This window comes from Podarcis erhardii (genome assembly GCF_964252035.2).
Source record: "Podarcis erhardii genome assembly, chromosome: 13".
NCBI lineage: Eukaryota > Metazoa > Chordata > Lepidosauria > Squamata > Lacertidae > Podarcis > Podarcis erhardii.
This window is the reverse complement of record NC_138502.1, coordinates 1,379,665-1,399,486: the sequence shown is the minus strand read 5'-3', so window position 1 is coordinate 1,399,486 and position 19,822 is coordinate 1,379,665. Positions and strand designations below refer to the sequence as shown.

General features: G+C 47.3%; 2 protein-coding genes and 1 long non-coding RNA gene across 4 annotated transcripts in view; 1 reads left to right on the top strand and 2 right to left on the bottom strand.

The window, feature by feature from the left end:
* The window catches only part of LOC309326849, a 131,421-nt gene that overhangs the window by 7,810 nt on the left and 103,789 nt on the right, over window positions 1-19,822 (bottom strand). The gene's annotated exons all lie outside the window — the stretch shown is intronic.
* POP7 (POP7 homolog, ribonuclease P/MRP subunit) lies at window positions 6,656-11,580 on the bottom strand. Its single transcript, XM_081835860.1, has 2 exons — window positions 11,534-11,580; window positions 6,656-7,645 (listed from the first exon to the last, which is right to left on the bottom strand). Exon 2 carries the CDS (start codon window positions 7,637-7,639, stop codon window positions 7,253-7,255), a length of 387 nt encoding a protein of 128 aa, XP_081691986.1. The 5' UTR covers window positions 7,640-7,645; window positions 11,534-11,580; the 3' UTR covers window positions 6,656-7,252.
* The window catches only part of LOC309326725 (chloride channel protein ClC-Kb-like), a 38,006-nt gene continuing 33,286 nt past the window's right edge, over window positions 15,103-19,822 (top strand). For both annotated transcript variants that reach the window (XM_081835670.1, XM_081835669.1), the window contains exons 1-3: window positions 15,103-15,674; window positions 17,345-17,473; window positions 18,785-18,913. In XM_081835670.1, the coding sequence (XP_081691796.1) occupies window positions 15,494-15,674; window positions 17,345-17,473; window positions 18,785-18,913 (439 nt within the window). In that variant the 5' untranslated portion in view covers window positions 15,103-15,493. The remainder of the gene's footprint in view (window positions 15,675-17,344; window positions 17,474-18,784; window positions 18,914-19,822) is intronic.

The window sequence follows — 19,822 nt, the reverse complement described above, 5'->3', positions numbered from 1 at the left end:
CCAGCTGCTGGAAACCACAGGACGGAAGAGCGGCTCTTGTGCTCGGATCCTGCAAGTGGATTTCTCATTGGGGCAATTGTTTGGCCCCTGTGAGAACAGGACACTGCACTAGCTGGGGCACCGGCAGGGATTTGAAGACTGGTTTCGTACCCCCTTCCCCCATCATTCCTTTCCTCTCCAGGTTAAACATTCCCAGTTCATAATTGAATTGTAGAAGGGGCCACGGGGGTCATCTATAATAATAATAATTTATTATTTGTACCCCCCCCATCTGGCTGGGTTTCCCCTGTCACTCTGGGCGGCTTCCAACAAAGATTAAAAATACATTAGAATGGCACACATTAAAAGCTTCCCTGAACAGGGCTGCCTTCAGATGTCTTCTAAAAGTCTGGTAGTTCTTGTTCTCTTTGACATCTGGTGGGAGGGCGTTCCACAGGGCGGGTGCCACCACTGAGAAGGCCCTCTGCCTGGTTCCCTGTAGCTTTGCTTCTCACAATGAGGGAACCGCCAGAAGGCCCTTGGCACTGGACCTCAGCGTCCTGGAAGAATGATGGTGGTGGAGACACTCCTTCAGGTCTACTGGACCGAGGCTGTTTAGGGCTTTAAAGGTCAACACCAACACTTTGAATTGTGCTCGGAAACCTACTGGGAGCCAATCTAGTTCAACTCCCTGCAATGCAGGACTCGAACTCACAGCCCTGAGATTAAGAGTCTCATGCTCCACCGACTGAGCTAGTTCCTTCAACCTTTTCCCACAAGGCTAGCTTTCCTTGCCACTGACTCTCTCAATTGCCCCTCTCCCAAATCCTTTTCCAGCGGGTCGACGTCCTCCTTACACTGCGGCCCCCAGAACTGGACGCCCGACTCACAGGAGAGGACCGACTGGTGCAGAACCAAGCGGAACGGCAACTTCCTGTGACTTGGAAGCAATCGAGAAGCTACGTGCCCACGCTCTTGTTGCCATCCCAGATTGCCAGCCTTGACCTTCCTGCAGAGCCTGCGAGGTCACTGACTGCACACAGACACACACGGCTTGCAAAGTGGAGGTGGCTGAAATGGGCTGGCTCCCTCCCCATTCCCCATTCACGTGGCTCCCCCGCTGCCAAGCAAAACAGAAAACAGAACACACCTCCGGAGTTGCCAGGCTGCTCTTTTGGGCTCTGTCGTCTGAAGGACTTTGCAAACTGTTGGGAGGGCCGCCCAAAAATTTGGACAAAATCATGGAGGAAGGGGCCGACTATGGCTCTAGTGGAGAATATGCTTTGCCCTCAGAGCCCTCTCCTCTTTTAAAAGTCGGTTCAATCCCCTTTTAAAAGTCGGTGGCCATCGCTGCCTCCTCTTGGCAGGGAGTTCCATAGTTTAACTCTGCCCTATACGGCCTAGGAGGGACACGGGTGGCACTGTGGGTTAAACCACAGAGCCTGGGACTTGCCGATCAGGTCGGCGGTTCGAATCGCCACAACGGGGTGAGCTCCCGTTGCTCGGTCCCTGCTCCTGCCAACCTAGCAGTTCGAAAGCACGTCAAAGTGCAAGTAGATAGATAGGTACCACTCCTGCGGGAAGGTAAATGGCGTTTCCGTGTGCTGCTTTGGTTCGCCAGAAGCGGCTTAGTCATGCTGGCCACATGACCCGGAAGCTGTACGCCGGCTCCCTCAGCCAGTAAAGCGAGATGAGCGCCGCAACCCCAGAGTCAGTCATGACTGGACCTAATGGTCAGGGGTCCCTTTACCTTCATACTGCCTAGGACCCTCGTACCTACGGGACCGCCTCTCCTGGTATGTCCCACAGAGGACCTTACGGTCTTCAAACAAAAACATCTTGAAGGTCCCAGGCCACAGAGAGGTTAGGCTGGCCTCAACCAGAGCCAGGGCTTTTTTCAGCTGTGGCTCCGATCTGGTGGAACGCTCTGTCCCAAGAGACTAGGGACCTGCGGGACTTGACATCTTTCCGCAGGGCCTGCAAGACAGAGCTGTTCCACCAGGACTTTGGCCAAGGCACAGTCTAACCCCCTCCTTTGGCAATCCTCACAGAACCCTAGCCCAATTGGTTGCCATTAATCTGATTTGAATTAATTTTATAATGAAATGGTTTTAGAATGTGCATCATTTTATTGTTGTTAGCCGCTCTGATCCCGGCTTTGGCTGGGGAGGGCGGGATATAAATTATATTATTATTATTATTATTATTATTATTATTATTATTATTATTATTAGGACTTGATTTTCTCTTTCCTGAATCTTCCCACATGCCGCTTCATGTTCAGAATCCAGTTCAAGAACGAATTGTGGATACGGTCTAAAAAAGTGCTATCGGTGTGCGTCTGGGTTTCACATCTTGCAAGAAGCTGCAGAAGGAATCAGGTGTTTGGCTAGAGCAGAGTTCCCCAACCTGGTGCTCTCCGGAACTCGCTGGGGATGACAAGAGTTGGGAGCCCCACAGCCTCGCAGGAGTGCCAGCCCTGTCTTATCAGCAGCTTGCGTCCGGGGTTAACGCAGGCGCCCTGACTCTTCTTCGGCAGCGTGAGAATGCCAGCGGCGCGGTGGTGGAAAAAGAGTTATTTCCGACCCGGTCCCGATAAGCCGTCTCCCAACACACAGCTGCGACGACAGGACAGCAGAGACTCTCTCTGGGTTGAAGGGTGGAGGCTGGGGGGCTCCAAAGATAGATCACTTGCCTCCTGAGCAACCCCCCCCCCCAAATCAATAAAAGAACAGCAGTGACTGGCAGAACCCCCATTTTGCAAAATTCATTGCCCTTTGGACAACTGAGGAACATCCAGGCTAGCAGACAAGAAAGAGGCGTCATGATAACCAAACGCAGCTTCACCATGGCTCGACATCAGGGGGGATAAATAGGATATTCTCTCCCCCTGCCCATTTTCTGCAGCTATTTAGAGCTGGAAGGGGCAATTCTGATCACTGGAGAAGAGATGGGGAGACTCCCGTATGAAGGAAGGTTGGGGGGTTTTGTTTCTAGAATAATAATAATAATAATAATAATTTATTTATACCCCACCCTTTTGACTGGGTCTCCCCAGCCACTCTGGGCAGCTTCCAACCAAATATAAAAAACAATACAGCGTCAGACATTAAAAACTTCCCTAAACAGGTGTCTTTTAAGAGTAAAATACAGTGGTACCTCTGGTTACGTACTTAATTCGTTCCGGAGGTCCGTTCTTAACCTGAAACTGTTCTCATCCTGAAGCAAAGTTCTTAACCCGAGATTACTATTTCTGGGTTAGTGGAGTCTGTAACCTGAAGCGTCTGTAACCTGAAGCGTATGTAACCCGAGGTACCACTGTAGTTGTTTATTGCCTTGACATCTGCTGGGAGGGCGTTCCACGGGGCAGGCGCCACCACCGAGAAGACCCTCTGCCTGGTTCCCTGCAACCTCATTTCTTGCAGTGAGGGAGCCGCCAGAAGGCCCTCTGAGCTGGATCTCAGTGTTCGGACTGGATGATGGGGGTGGAGACGCTCCTTCAGGTATACAGGACCAAGGCCGTTTAGGGCTTTAAAGGTCACTTTGAATTGTGCTTGGAAACGTACTGGGAGCCATAGCAGGAATAGGAGAGTGAGGGGGAACAATGATAAAAGACAGTGAATGGAACGTTTTTCTTCCCCTTGTGGGCGTCCAGTGGAGCTGGGTGTTGGATGATACAGGGCAGAGACGGCTCCAGGCAGCACTGCTGCACTCCCTGAGCCCCAAGCTGTGGCCCAAAGCTCCTGGAGGGCACCGGGTTGGGGAACCAAACAAGGAGACGTTGCAATGATGCCTCCATGGGGCTCTGCAACACCTAACCCACACAAAATCAGCGATGTTCCCATCTGCTTGAGGCTGAACCTTTTCGCAGCTGTAGCCTCAAGTGGAGGTCAATATGGGTGGCAAGGATCCAACCTGCTTGCTAGAGACAACAAACCCTCGTTTTTGGCCCATGGGTTGTGCTGTGTTGATCTTCCTGAAGGCCTGCTGGACGCAAACAATGAGGAGGACTCCATCCCAGAAGCCCTTCCTGTCACGGCTGCCGCACCAAGAGATCGGCACAGACTGTTTACTGGGACCTCGCTGGAGGGGTGCCAGCTGCCATTGTTGTCTGTGAGGTTACGTAACCACCTCTGGGCTCAAGTCGAGGGAGGTGAAGCTGCTTTGCATGGAGTTCTGACATCACACCACCTTTGAGTAAAGAGGTCTCCCTGCACAGAGAGAGAGAGAATATCTCCAGAGCAGAATGGAGCTGAAACAGCAAGAAGAAGAAGAAGAAGAAGAAGAAGAAGAAGGAGGAGGAGGAGGAGGAGGAGGAGGAGGAGGAGGAGGAGGAGGAGAAGAAGTTGTTTCCATTGAAGTGAGGCTGCATTTTAATGTTGTATTTTAATATTGTTTTTAAGTTGTATTTCAATCAATTTGTTTTTATATCAGTTGTTAGCCGCCCTGAGCCCGGTCATGGCGGGGGAGGGCGGGGTATAAATAAAAGTTATTAATTATTATTATTATTATTATTATTATTATTATTATTATTACGTATACCCCACTCATCTGGCTGGGTTTCCCCAGGCACTCTGGGCAGCTTCCAACCGAATATTAAAAACAATACAGCATCAAACATTAAAAACTTCCCTAAAAAGGGCCGCTTTCAGTTTTCTTTTAAAAGTAAAATAGTTGCTTATTGTCTTGACATCCGACGGGAGGGCTTTCCAAAGGGCAGGCGCCACCACCGAAAAGGCCCTCTGCCTGGTTCCCTGCAACCTCACTTATCGCAGGGAGGGAACCACCAGAAGGCCCTTGGCGCTGGACCTCAGTGTCCGGGCTGGACGATGGGGGTGGAGATGCTCCTTCAGGTATACAGGACTGAGGCTGTTTAGGGCTTTCAAGGTCAGCACACTTTGAATTGTGCTCGGAAACGTACTGGGAGCCAATGGAGGTCTTTCAGGACTGGTGTTATGTGGTCTTGGCGGCCGCTCCCAGTCCCCAGTCTAGCTGCTGCATTCTGGATTAGTTGCAGTTTCCGGGTCACCTTCAAAGGTAGTCCCACGTAGAGCGCATGGCAGTAGTCCAAGCGAGAGATAACTAGAGCATGCATCACTCTGGAGAGACAGTCTGCGGGCAGGGAGGGTCTCATCCTGCGTACCAGATGGAGCTGCCCTGGACACAGAATTAACCTGCGCCTCCATGGACTGGCAAAATGCCAAAGCCACTACAGAAACTTTTACAAAACCGTAACCACAAGTCAGAGGGAGGATGAAAAGCCCCTGGCCAGTCAGGCTCATGAGGCAGAGCTTTGGGAATACACCTTCCATATCAGCCCCATCGTGATGGATGCATTGGATGGAAAGACACCTTATGGAGGAAAGATTGCAACATTTGGGACCTTTTACTTTAGAGAGGAGGTGAGCAGGAGGCGACACGATGGAAGTTTATAACATCGAGCTTGGCATGGAGAAATTGGACAGAGAAAAGTCTTCCCTTCTCATCACAGTGGAACTCGTGGAAGTCCAATGAAGCTGAATGGTGGGAGATTCAGCACAATTCAAAGTGTTGGGGCTGACCTTGAAAGCCCTAAACGGCCTCAAAGGCCCAGTAGACCTGAAGGAGTGTCTCCACCCCCATCGTTCTGCCCGGACACTGAGGTCCAGCTCCGAGGGCCTTCTGGCGGTTCCCTCCCTGCGAGAAGTGAGGTTACAGGAAACCAGGAAGAGTGCCTTCTCGGTGGTGGCGCCCGCCCTGTGGAACGCCCTCCCACCAGATGTCAAAGAGAAAAATAACCACCTGACATTTAGAAGACATCTGAAGGCACCTGTTTAGGGAAGTTTAAAATGTGTGACATTTTAATATATTTTTCATCTTTGTTGGAAGCTGCCCAGAGTGGCCGGGGAAACCCAGCCAGATGGGCCAGGTACAAATAAATTATTATTATTATTATTATTATTATTATTATTATTATTATTATGGATGGGAAGTCCTTCTTCCCGCAGAGCATAGTTAAAGCTACAGAACTCCTTCCCAAAGAGGCAGCGATGGCCACTGATTCGGACCGGGCAAATTCATGGAGGAGAGGTCTATCAGCGTAGGGCTGCCGTATTTCAAACAGTGAAAATCTGGACAGAAAGGGTTTGGTTTTTTTAGTTTTGCCCAAAGCTCTTTTTGGGCAAAATCACACAAAAAATGCCGTTTTTGAGCTATTTTAAGGGGAAATCAGCAAAATTGGCACTGCTGCCATGGGCTGCCATACCGTCCGGATTTTCCCAGACATTTGGCTGATTTCCATCCAGATGCTTCTTCTGAAAACAGTATTGTGGATATGTCTAGGAAATTCCGGGCGTATGACAAGCCTATTATCAGCAGCTACTAGCCACAATGGCTATACTCTGATACTTCTGAATGCTGGTTGCTGGGCTGGGAATCACAGGAGGGGAGAATATTGCTCCTGTGTTCGAATCCTGCTGGCTGGTTTCCCACAGGTTAGCCACTGTGAGAACATGGTGCTGGACCCCATGGTGCCGTTTTTGAATCTTGCTGATTTTTGGAGGTTCGTCTGTTCTTATAAGGATTTTACGCAAAACACTCAAGAGATCTTTCTGCTTCAATTGAGGCCTCTACGTTTTGTTAAATATTGCAATCTTACCTTGCCCAGTGCCCCTTGAAAAACTGAGAAAAGGCTCTCTTCTCTCCCTCCTGGTAAAACAAGGATTTATTCCCCAGATCCAAGCAAAAAATACACTCCAAATTGCAACAAGACACACATACACAATGAAACGTTCGGAAGCAACACCCTGCAGTCGTCACAGCATTAAGGAAGTCAACCTGCAAAGGATCCTTCTTGCGATCAAGTGAAAATGCAAGCCCCACTTAGGTAACAATCTGGTTTTCAGGCCTGGGGGGAAACCAGCTGTGTCCACTGCAGGTCCCACTTCTGCTGTAGGGTGGTTCCGATTCCCACAGAGAGAAGTCCACACACGGCCAAGACCAGCAACATTAGTCCTGGAGAATAGTGTTCCAATTTAGCCATAAAAGGGGGAGAAACGAGCCTCTAATTCAGCACTGGTGTTTTGTCACGCGAAATGGAGAATTGTGCATTCCGTGCACGGAGAAACTGCAAACCTCGTGCCCAGTCCAGCCAGCAAAGACTAAACCAGTTTGGAAAGGCGGGGATCGCCCACTCACCCAGTCACTCCTACACAACACAGGACCCCGGGATTCGAGCGAGTCGTTTCGTGGAACGCTCCTCCTCACCCAGGGACACCGAGGTTTCCACCAGCGGCTACTCCGGGGCGACGCGACAGACCCGGATGTGGATGGCGGAGTTGTTCCGGGTCCTGGCCAGCGGCTCGTCGCTGTCTCCTTCCGGCTCGGCCACGTCGGCCAGCTCCACGGTGGATGTGTTGGCAGCCAAGCACAGGGACCCGCTGCCAGTGGCCTCTAGTTGCAGGGCGATGTTGATGGCGCGGTTGATGGCCAGTCCCAGTCCGTGGATGCAGATTTCAGGACAGCCGCTGCCAGGTGCCAGCAGCTTCTGGCAGCGGCTCAGCTGCGCTTTGAAATCCGTCTTCATGTTGATGTAGATGTCGCTGCGCCGGCGAGGGAGGCGGCGCGGCAAGCGCCGGCGCAGGGCGTATTCCGTCTGTGTGGGGGGGCCCGGCTCAGACATGCGGTCCTGGGGAAGAGAAAGGCGATGGGTCAGAGGTATAGTGGTTAGGATATAATATACAACTGAAAATATTATGAAAATGATTTACAGGTGGTACATGACCCCAGTCAAGCTTGCAAAAATTTACCACTTGCCTGATAATAAATGTTGGAAATGTAAAGAAAATGAAGGTACTTTCTTTCACCTTTGGTGGACATGCCCAAAGATTAAGGCGTTCTGGGAAATGATATATAATGAACTGAAAAAGGTATTTAAATATACCTTTCTGAAGAAACCAGAGGCCTTTCTCTTGGGTATTGTCGGCCGATTGGTGCCAAAGAAGGATAGAACATGTTTTATGTATGCCACAACAGCAGCAAGAATACTTATCGCAAAGTATTGGAAGACACAAGATCTACCCACCTTGGAAGAATGGCAGATGAAGGTGATAAGACTACATGGGACCGGCAGAAATGACTAGCAGAATCCGAGACCAGGGGAGAGAGACAGCGGAAGAAGACTGGAAGAAATTTAAGGACTATCTCAAGAAATATTGCAAAATTTATGAATGTTAGAATGACGTTGGTTTAGAAATTATGTGGTTTCCAGCCGTAATGGATAAGTAAAAAGAAAATAAAGGCCAAAAATTAAATGAAAATTAAGGGAAAGGATTTGGTGAAATAATAAAATAGAAATGGGAATTCAGAGAGGGGAGGTACGAGGAAGTCGGGAAAGTAAGTTATAAGAAAAAAAGGGATTGAAACTATACTTGTTTTTTTATTTTTGTCTGTTTTTTATTATTGTTATGTTTTGTTTGTATATAACTTTTGAAAAACTTAATAAAAATCTTTTTTTTTTAAAAAAAAGGATATAATATACAACTGAGTGACTGGGTGAAATTATGGAAAGAAGGTTTAAAGTTTACTGCATGTAATGCATTAAAAGAAAATGTGATGAAAATGATGTATAGATGGTATATCACTCCTGTTAAGTTAGCGAAAATGTATAAAACTAGCAATCAATGTTGGAAATGTAAAGAAAAAGAGGGAACATTCTATCACATGTGGTGGGAATGTAAAAAGGTGAAATGTTTTTGGGAGATGATATATACTGAGATGAAAAAAGTGTTGAAATATACATTTACAAAGAAACCAGAAGCATTTCTATTGGGAATGGTGGGAAGTGATATAAATAGAAAAGAATGTAAGCTTTTTTTATTCGCAGTAACAGCAGCCAGAATACTATTAGCCCAGAAATGGAAGCAAGAAGAATTGCCAACGATTGAAGAATGGAGGATGAAGTTGATGGACTATGCAGAATTAGACAAAGTAACAGGAAGGATCCGAAACCGTTGGGACCAGAAATTTACCGAAGACTGGAGTAAATTTACGAACTATATGAAAAGTATTTGTGATGATCAGATGACGTTTGCAGGTTTGCAAGAAGTTCTGTGAGGAGTATTGTTAGAAATATTGTAAAAATGGAAAAGGGGAGAGGCTAAGTTAAGAGAGGTAAAGACAATATAAAATTAAGTAATGCAGAAAAAGAGGTTAAGACGGAAGATCATCGGAGGTGCTGATGGAAGTCCAAAAAAAGTGCATTTGTAATAATTTGTGTGGTACGTTTTATAATTTGTATGTTAAAATTAATAAAAATGTATTAATTTTTTTTAAAAAGGAGGTATAGTGGTTAGCGTTGGACTAGGACGGTGGTCTCAAACTTTTTTCTCCAGGCCACTTTCAGAATAAAAATCACAGAGGTTTTTTTTCAACGGGCAAGGAACACATGGGGAAATAAACAAGCCCCTGCAGTGCTTGATTTATCACACAGAACACAACTGCGTTATAATATTATTGTGGAACATCCGGAAAGTATAATATAATGCAGCTATATAAGAACAAAATACATGTGGCATGATAATTTTTTAAACCAGCAACTGTAGAAATATTTTTTTATTTGATTATATTACTAATGTAATTACCTGGACGTAGTTGGGGCTGGGTTTTTTGGGGGGGGGTAGGGGAAAACTAGGACGCGGGTGGTGCTGTGAGTTAAACCACAGAGCCTGGGACTTGCCGTTCAGAAGGTCGGCGGTTCGAATCCCCATAATGGGGTGAGCTCCCGTTGCTCGGTCCCTGCTCCTGCCCACCTAGCAGTTCAAAAGCACGTCAAAGTGCAAGTAGATCAATAGGTACTGCTCCAGCGGGAAGGTAAACGGCGTTTCCGTGCGCTGCTCTGGTTCGCCAGAAGCGGCTTAGTCCTGCTGGCCACATGACCCGGAAGCTGGACGCCGGCTCCCTCGGCCAGTAAAGCGAGATGAGCGCCGCAACCCCAGAGTCGGCCACAACTGGACCTAATGGTCAGGGGTCCCTTTACCTTTACCTAGGGGAAAACTGTATTTGATTGCTTGTGTTTGATTATATGTTGTTCTTATATTCAACTAATAAAGTATTTTTTTAAAAAAAGAACAAAATATAATTATACACGAGCTTCTTACGTATGTATGCATGCAAACTCGATGAGAGGTGTGTGTGTGCTTTTGCCAGGTATTCTCATTTATATTAGGTCTAATTTGAGACCAGCAAATTCTCATCTCCTCATTAACACTAAGAAGCCTTGCTCTTGCTCTCATTTTGAAAAGTTATCTACCCATTATGCAAATAATAATAATAATAATAATTTTATTATTTATTAATACCCTGCCCATCTGGATGGGTTTCCCCAGCCGCTCTGGGAGGCTTACAGCACTTATAAACCTTTTGAGAACCACTGGACCTGGGAGGGACCAGTGTTCGAATCCAGCGTTCGAAAGATCACTGGGTGTGTCCTTTGTGGTCAGTCACTGCTTTGTGGAAGCCCACCGGACACGGGTGGCGCTGTGGGTTAAACCACAGAGCCTAGGGCTTGCCGATCAGAAGGTGGGCGGTTCAAATTCCCAAAACGGGGTGAGCTCCCGTTGCTCGGTCCCAGCTCCTGCCAACCTAGCAGTTCGAAAGCACGTCAAAGTGCAAGTAGATAAACAGGTACCACTCTGGCGGGAAGGTAAACAGCGTTTCCATGCGCTGCTCTGGTTTTGCCAGAAGCGGCTTAGTCATGCTGGCCACATGACCCAGAAAAACTGCAGACAAACACCGGTTCCCTCAGCCTAGAGAGCGAGATGTTCACACAACCCCAGAGCTGGTCACGACTGGACCTAATGGTCAGGGGTCCCTTTACCTTACAAGACTGAACTTTCTTATTATTTTCCCCTGACATTATTTATTACCACAATTAATAATAATAACAGTAATAAAAAATTTATTTATATCCCTCCTCCCCAGCCGAAGCCGGGCTCAGAGAGGCTAACAACGGTAAAAATAACACAGTTTACATAAAATCACAATCAATTCATTGAAATACATTCTAAAATCAATTCAAAATCAAATTAATGGCAACCATTTACTCAGAAGTAAGCCTCTTTGTGTCTATGGGAACTTTCAGCATAAGGTTGTTAAATGGGGATAAAATGGGGGGGGGCAGGAGAACCAGGCATGCCGTCTTGAGTTCTTTGGAGGGAAAAGCTGGGTTATAAACCGTATAATAAATAAAAATAATAAAATATAAAAGGTTTGACCTTAGTCAGCAGCAGGGTGAAGGCGCCTGCCTAAAAAAAATAAAAAATCAGTGGCAGGGAGTTCCAAAGGACATCGGTTCCTTGCAAGCGCGTTCATGAGCAATCAAAGCATGTTGCAAATATGATGAGGTCCTCAATCCCTCCCCCCCTTGCTGCACCCACAATTATTCCTTCTGCACCCAGAAACACCTCGCCCGCCCCACATCTCTGCGCGCGCCCCTCTTTTTGCACCCCCCCCCCTGCGCCCCCTTCCTCCCTCCCTCCCCTCCCCTCCCTCCTCCTCCTTTGCACCCTTTCCCCACCTTTCCAAGCGGGTCTCCCCAACCAGGCAGCAGCTGCAGGAGGGAATGGAGCAGGCAGGCGCGCGCACACACGCACAAGCACGCGCACGCTCTCGCTTTCTCCGCGCGCTTCCGGTTTCCGCTTGGAACGCTCGCGTGGAACGTTCAGACCGCGATGGAACGTCCCGGGGAGAAGAGGCGCACTTAGACTTTCGTATAGACAGATACGCGGGGCGCGCGACTCGCGGGTCGAAATCCAACCCCAAACTAAGAATTTTTATTTTATTTTTTTGCCCTTCTGGAAAGATCCGTCGCTGCGGTCGGGGAACAGAAGGAGTTCATGCAAAAAGAAAAGAGGCCTTGCTTATTTTGTGTATATGTATATATATATATATATATGTGTGTGTGTGTATATATAGTTACAGATAGGTAGCCGTGTTGGTCTGCCATAGTCGAAACAAAATAAAAAAATTCCTTCCAGTAGCACCTTAAAGACCAACTGAGTTAGTTCTTGGTATGAGCTTTCGTGTGCATGCACACTTCTTCAGATATATATGTATCTGAAGAAGTTTGTGTGTGTGTGTGTGTGTGTGTATATATAATATTTATATTTATATATTTTATAAATATATAAATTTTATATATTTATAATATATTATATATTTATATATTTATATAAATATATATTTATATTTATATTTATATAAATATATTTATAAATATATATTTATATATATTTATTTATATATTTATATTTATATTTATATATATTTTATATATATTTATATTTATATATATTTATATATATTTATATTTATATATATTTAAGATACCTAGACGTCATCTTAAAAAGCAGTGATATCACCTTGCCAACAAAGGTCCGTATAGTTAAAGCCATGGTTTTCCCAGTAGTGATGTATGGAAGTGAGAGCTGGACCATAAAGAAGGCTGATTGCCCAAGAATGGTTACAGATAGGTAGCCGTGTTGGTCTGCCATAGTCAAAACAAAACAAATTCCTTCCAGTAGCACCTTAAAGACCAACTAAGTCAGTTCTTGGTATGAGCTTTCGTGTATCTGAAGAAGTGTGCATGCACACGAAAGCTCATACCAAGAACTGACTTAGTTGGTCTTTAAGGTGCTACTGGAAGGAATTTGTTTTGTTTTGCCCAAGAATGGATGCTTTTGAATTCTGGTGCTGGAGGAGACTCTTGAGAGTCCCATGGACTGCAAGAAGATCAAACCTTTCCATTCTGAAGGAGATCAGCCCTGAGTGCTCACTGGAAGGACGGATCCTGAAGCTGAGGCTCCCAGACTTTGGCCACCTCATGAGAAGAGAAGACTCCCTGGTCACGAAGAGGAGGACACGACTAAACGACTCAACAACAACAACAACATATATATAAATATATATAAATTATAAATATATATATAAACGACTAAACAACAACAAATATATTTATATATAAATATTTATATTTATATATAAATATATATAAATTATAAATATATCTATAAATATGTTGTTGTTTAGTCGTTTAGTCGTGTCCGCCTCTTCGTGACCCCCTGGACCAGAGCACGCCAGGCCCTCCTGTCTTCCACTGCCTCCCGCAGTTTGGTCAGACTCATGCTGGTAGCTTCGAGAACACTGTCCCACCATTTCGCCCTCTGTCGTCCCCTTCTCCTTGTGCCCTCCATCTTTCCCAACATCAGGGTCTTTTCCAGGGAGTCTTCTCTTCTCATGAGGTGGCCAAATTATTGGAGTCTCAGCTTCAGGATCTTTACCATTGACCTCAAATATTTCTCTGCAAGGTCGAAGGAAAATGGAAAAGCCTCCCCATTGTCTTTTCGTTCACAAATCCTGTCTTAAGGGTATGTCTGTGTTTGAATAGGGTGTGTGCCTGTGACCTGGCTCAGGAACTAAGTATTTATCATTACAAAAGACTGGCCAGGCTCCCCAGGGTATCCAATCAAATGAGCATTAACAGGTAACCTGCCAGACAGGAGATAAACAACGCACTCAGATTTCTGCTGTAGACCACCCCTTTCTGTGATGTAGGTATGATGTATCTGGGGCGTGGTCTTGGACTCCAGGGCGGGCAATTTTAAATGTCTATATTAGGGTGGGCACACCTGGGTTCGGGGTCCTCCTCCTCCTGCATGTGAAGGGGGCACCCTGTTGAAACAGTTCAATACAGATCAGGCTTACTAGCTGCTTTGCTTCTCAATATTCTCTGGTTGGCCTCTGTTATTTTTCTCCGACCGATGGAGAACCTGCAAAGGACTCTAGAAGGGCTCTTGTGTTCCCCATAAGGGAAGAAGGGCAGACTTTTGTTTATTACTGGTGCCCAAAGGGATTATCTTGCTGGGTGGAAAAGTCATCTCTCCATATACAGGTCCAGGTGGGTGGGTGCTGTGAGATTTTTCCATGGAAAATTCGTGTGTCTCCCCCCTCCAACTCAATACGCTCTGTTCCTCAACTCACAGTGGAAAGAATGCCCTATCTTCAGCCTGTTGACGCCCCAGTTTTGGGGACTTTCCACCAGGAGAGAACAAGCAACTCACGAGTCTGGTTGGGAACCACTGCTCTAACCACTACACTGCACTGTCCCGTGGCTTTTTCTCTCTCTTTCACAGAAGGAGAGCCTTATAGCTGGATCAGGGCCCAAGGGCCCACCTACCTCAACATCCTGTCCTTACAGGTGCCAGCCATATGCCCCAATGGGAAACCAGCAAGCGGAATTCGAACCCGAGCCCGCTCCCTTCCTGTGGTTCCCCACAACTGAGATTCAGAAGCATTGCAGCCTCCCAACTGTGGAGGGCAGAGCACAGCCGCCATGCCTTAATCCTCCATAAATTGCCTTCTCCTCCCTGGCGCAAGAAGGGTGTGTAGGATCAGGACCCTCTGGCAACCATCGATAGCCCTCTTCTCCACCATGGGTTTGCCCAGTCCTCTTTTAAAGCCATCTGAGTTGGTGGCTGTCAGTTCCTGTGGCAGGGAGTTCCGCAGTTTATGTGCTGCATGAAGAAGGATGTGGTGGGATTGCAGATAAATTTTAAAAAATTGGGAAATGATATATAATGAGTTGAAGAAAATGTTCAAATTAACATTTGTAAAAAAGCCTGAAGCATCTTTGTTAGGGATTGTAGGAAAAGACCTGCCGAGGAAAACGAAGAACATATTTATGTATGCGACAACAGTCTTAATAGCACAAGGATGGAAGAATGAAAAAACCCCAACTAAAGAACAACGGCAAGAGAAATTGATGGACTACGTGGAACCGACAAAATTGACGCACAAACTATGCGATAAAGGACAACTGTGACTTCAAAGAAGAACGGGAACCTTTTACAAAGTACGTAAAGAAACAACAAAATGAATTGGGACTCCTTGGCAGGTTTTGAATAAACACACACAAATTTATTTGCTAATATAACAGATGGATAACTTAGAGACTTTTACATTTTTATAACAGGCACGAGAACAGTATGTGTTAATAAATCCGAAAGAGGAACTGAGGGAAGTCGTGGGGGGGGGGTATGTGGGGGTGGGAGGGGGAAAATACAATTGTTGGAATAATTTGTTATGTGAAAATAGCCAATAATTTTTTAAAAAGGACTGCTGTTTTATCTGTCCTGAATTTGCTGGATTTCCGCAAGTTATGGGGGGAGCCTCTCGATTTTGTCTGTCCACTCCAGAAATATTTTTTTATAAACGTCTTACCATTTCTCTAAGCTAAAAAACAGTCCCAAACCTTGCTGCTTTCCTTCGTCGCTCCATCCCTTTGATACATGCTGGCTGCCCCCCTTCTGTTTCCACCTGTCCGTCTCTGGTCACCTGTCCGACCCGCCCAGGAGCAGATCCGACCAGCCGTACAGGTGGGTCGTTGTCCGCCCCGCCCCACACAGCGTTGACCCATCTCCTCTTCCCCGTGGCTGGTGCTTTATAACCAGGGGGGCAGGGAGAGAGCCCCGCTTGCAGCATGGGGCTCTGGAACTGCAGGAAGAGGGGCCCTAAGGACAAGGACCTCGAATTTGGACCCCAAGGGCAGACCCCCACGGGGGAAGCTGAGAAGGAGCCCTTGGAGGAGTCATTGGAGAAGGTCTGGAAAGAACGGGAGCCGGCAAAGCGATGTTCCCAGAGGATTCGGGGGGCTTTGAAACGTAAGAGGAGCCACAGGCACGGCTTGCGGGGTTGGGGGGCGCAGAAATGACCAGCCGGGGTGGGGGACTTTGGGGGTGGAAGGGAAGCTGAGCCATGCCTTGGGAGTTTCAACCTCTCCAGACTTGGGTTTCGGCTGATGGCCGAAGAATGGATGCTTTTGAATTCTGGTGCTGGAGGAGACTCTTGAGAGTCCCATGGACTGCAAGAAGATCAAACCGATCTATTCTGAAGGAAATCAGCCCTGAGTGCTCACTGGAAGGACAGATCCTGAAGCTGAGGCTCCAAGACTTTGGCCACCTCATGAGAAGAGAAGACTCCCTGGAAAAGACCCTGATGTTGGGGAAGATGGAGGGCGCAAGGAGAAGGGGACGACTGAGGACGAGATGGTGGGACAGTGTTCTGGAAGCCGCCAACATGAGTCTGACCAAACTGTGGGAGGCAGTGGAAGACAGGAGTGCCTGGCGTGCTCTGGTCCATGGGGTCACGAAGAGGCGGACACGACTAAACGACTAAACAACAACAAAGATGGCTACCTGTCAGGGATTCTTCACCTGTGATTCCTGCATCACAGGGGGTCAGAATAGATGGCCTTTTGGGGTCCCTTCCACCTCTGCAATTCTACAATTCCCATCTGCAACTCCCAGCTTTGCCAGCTGAGGTTGTGCAAAAGCATCTGGGGAGTGCTAGGTTGGTGCGGTGAGTTAAATCCTCGGCAAGGCTTTGTCCAGCGTGGAAGGGAAAGGGGGGTCCACATTGGGGGTGTCGGGCTTGAGGAAGAACCCCAGGAACTCTTGTTGGTTGGAGGATGGATGGTGGGTAACAGATTGAGGTTGACAAGACAGAAGTACTGTTTTTGGGGGACAGGCGGTGGGTGGGTGTGGGGGACTGCCTGGTCCTGAATGGGGCAACTGTGCCCCCTGAAGGACCAGGTGCGCAGCCTGGGAGTCATTTTGGACTCACAGCTGTCCATGGAGACTCACGTTAATTCTGTGTCCAGGGCAGCTGTCTCCCAGCTCCATCTGGTACGCAGGATGAGACCCTCCCTGCCCGTGGAATGTCTCACCAGAGTGGCGCATGCTCTGGTTATCTCCTGCTTGGACTACTGCAATGTGCTCTTTGTGGGGCTACCTTTGAAGGTGACCCGGAAACTGCAATTAATCCAGAATGCGGCAGCCAGACTGGGGACTGTGACTGGCCCCCGAGACCACATAACACTGGTCTTGAAAGACCTACATTGGCTACCAGGATGTTTCCGAGCATAATTCAAAGTGTTGGTGCTGATCTTTCAAGCCTAAACGGCCTCAAAGGCCCAGTAGACCTGAAGGAGCGTCTCCTCCCCCATCGTTCTGTCCGGACGCTGAGGTCCAGCTCTGAGGGCCTTCTGGCGGTTCCCTCATTGCGAGAAGTGAGGTTACAGGGATCCAGGCAGAGGGCCTTCTCGGTGGTGGCGCCCGCCCTGTGGAACGCCCTCCCAGCAGATGTCAAGGAAATAAACAACTATCCTATCTTTAAAAGACATCTGAAGGCAGCCCTGTTCAGGGAAGTTTTTAATATTTAACGCTGTATTGTTTTTAACACTTGATTGGGAGCTGCCCAGTGTGGCTGGGGAAACTCAGGCAGATGGGTGGGGTATAAATAATAAATTGTTGTTGTTGTTGTCTCCTTCCAGCTCTCGGGCTCTGCATTCGCTCTCAGATCCTCAAGTTCGGTGAAGACTGGCTCTTCCTCTTCCTCCTCGGTATCTGCATGGCGATGGTCAGCTTTGGCCTGGACGTCACCGTCTCGAAATTCCAGCAAGGTGAGCTTCTCCGCCTTCTGCCCTCCCCGCTGCTGCATCCCTCCTGCCGTCCGATCCTCCGCTGGATTGAAAAACCCTGCTAAGTCCTTGTCTCTTAAGTTTTCCAGGTAATTTCGCCCTCTCAGTGTATTCTGTCAATTTTTCTTGCCATTCTTCTTTCATTGGTATCTTCTTGCCTTTCCATTTTGGGCTGGTAATATCCTACTCAGGACGCGGGTGGCGCTGTGGGTTAAACCACAGAGCCTCTTGGGTTTGCCCATCAGAAGGTCGGCGGTTCGAATCCCCATGATGGAGTGAGCTCCCGTTGCTCGGTCCGTGCTCCTGCCAACCTAGCAGTTCAAAAGCATGTCAGAGTGCAAGTAGATAAACAGGTACCACTCCGGCAGGAAGGTAAATGGCGTTTCTGTGCGCTGCTCTGGTTCGCCAGAAGCGGCTTAGTCCTGCTGGCCACATGACCCGGAAGCTGTACGCCGGCTCCCTCGGCCAATAAAGCGAGATGAGCGCCACAACCCCAGAGTCGGCCATGACTGGACCTAATAGTCAGGGGTCCCTTTACCTTTTACCTTTAATATCCTAGCCGCTGTTGTAGTTCACATAAATACAGTCATACCTCGGGTTACAGATGCTTCAGGTTGTGTTTATGGGGGTTACGGACCTGCCGAAACCCGGAAGTACCGGAACGGCTTACTTCTGGGAATTATAAGGGTAAAACTACCTAAACAGTACAGAAATCTATTCATATATGTGACTACAGTGGCAAGAATGGAAATGGAAAGAAGCAGAAGTCCCAGCAAAGGAAGAATGGACACAAAAAATTATGGAATATGCAGAAATGGCGAAACTTACCGGAAGAGTAAGAAATCAAGACAACAGACTTTTTATAAAAGAGTGGAAATGGTTTATAGAATATTTACAGATGAATTGCAAACAGATAAAAACATTGGCGGGATTATTGTAACAACCTGCAGTTTCATAAGAGTATAGATTTAAAGCAGATGAATAAATGAGCAAAATTAAATAAGTTTGCATATGCACAAAATATCAAAAAACAAATTTAAGGAAGCGCAGAAGGAGGGAGGAGGAAGTCAAACTTTGAAATGTTAAATTGACTGTGAAACTAATGAAATGTATAAATAAAAACTTTCAAGTAAATGAAAAGACAATAGGGGGGCAGACCCAAGGGTTCTGATTTGGTAGAAGGCAGATTCCTGTGTTCCTAGGTAGGGCTGCTGGGAATTGTAGTTCAAAGCAGCTGCTGGGCGCCTAAATGAGATGCTGAACCACTGACGTTTGGCTCCTACCTCCACGCAGCTCACCTGTGGGTTTACGACGGGCTGGCGGATTCTGCTTACCTGCAATTCTTCTCCTGGACTTCCTACCACGTGGTTCTGATGATGGTCTCTGCTGCCGCCGCAAAGTACATCTCTCCCCAAGCAGCCGGTAAGTAGGGCTTGCCTTGGTTGGTGGAGGTGTGATAGGAATTTTATGGTCTTAGATATATGGCAATGTTCATAACCGCACGTACATAGATCAGCACAGGAAGACCGACCTGAAGCCATTTTGATTCCAAAACTGAGCAAATGTTTTCTCTGCAAGGTCAAAGTGGAAAAGCCTCCCCATTGTCTTTTCCTTCACAAATCCTGTCTTAAGGGTATGTCTGTGTTTGAATAGGGTGTGAGCCTGTGACCTGGTCCAGGAACTAAGTATTTATCATTACAAAAGACTGGCCAGGCTCCCCACGGTATCCAATCAAGTGAGCATTAACAGGTAACCTGGCAGACAGGAGGTAAACAACGACAGGAGAAAAGCAACATTCAAATTTCTGTTTAGACCGCCTTTTCTGTGATGTAGGTATGATGTTTCTGGGGGTGGTCTTGATCTACAGGGTGGGAATTTCAAAAGTCTTTATAAGGCCTTGCATGCCATATTTCTGGGTTCCTCCTCCTTTCCTGCGTGTGAAGGGAGCACCCTGTTGCAACAGATTAATAAAGATCAGGCTTACGAGCTGCTTTGCTTCTCAATATTCTCTGGTTGGCCCCTGTTATCTTCTCCTACCAATAGGGACTCTATATGGGCTCTTGGATAAGGGATTAGGGAAAAGGGCAATTTTTGTTTACAACAGAGGGAGCTGAACAGACAGATTTGAGACATGGAATTGTAGTGTTGGTGCTGATCTATAAAGCCTTAAACAGCCTTGGCCCAGTATACCTTGTTAACGGAGAAATCTGAGGGCTCCCTTGGGCAAAAAACAAGGACACCAGCCAGGAATACCGGAGCAAAACAGCAGCCAGTAGGCTTGGTCTTGATTGAAGACTGTTGCGACAGGACTCCCACCTGCCACCAGGTGGA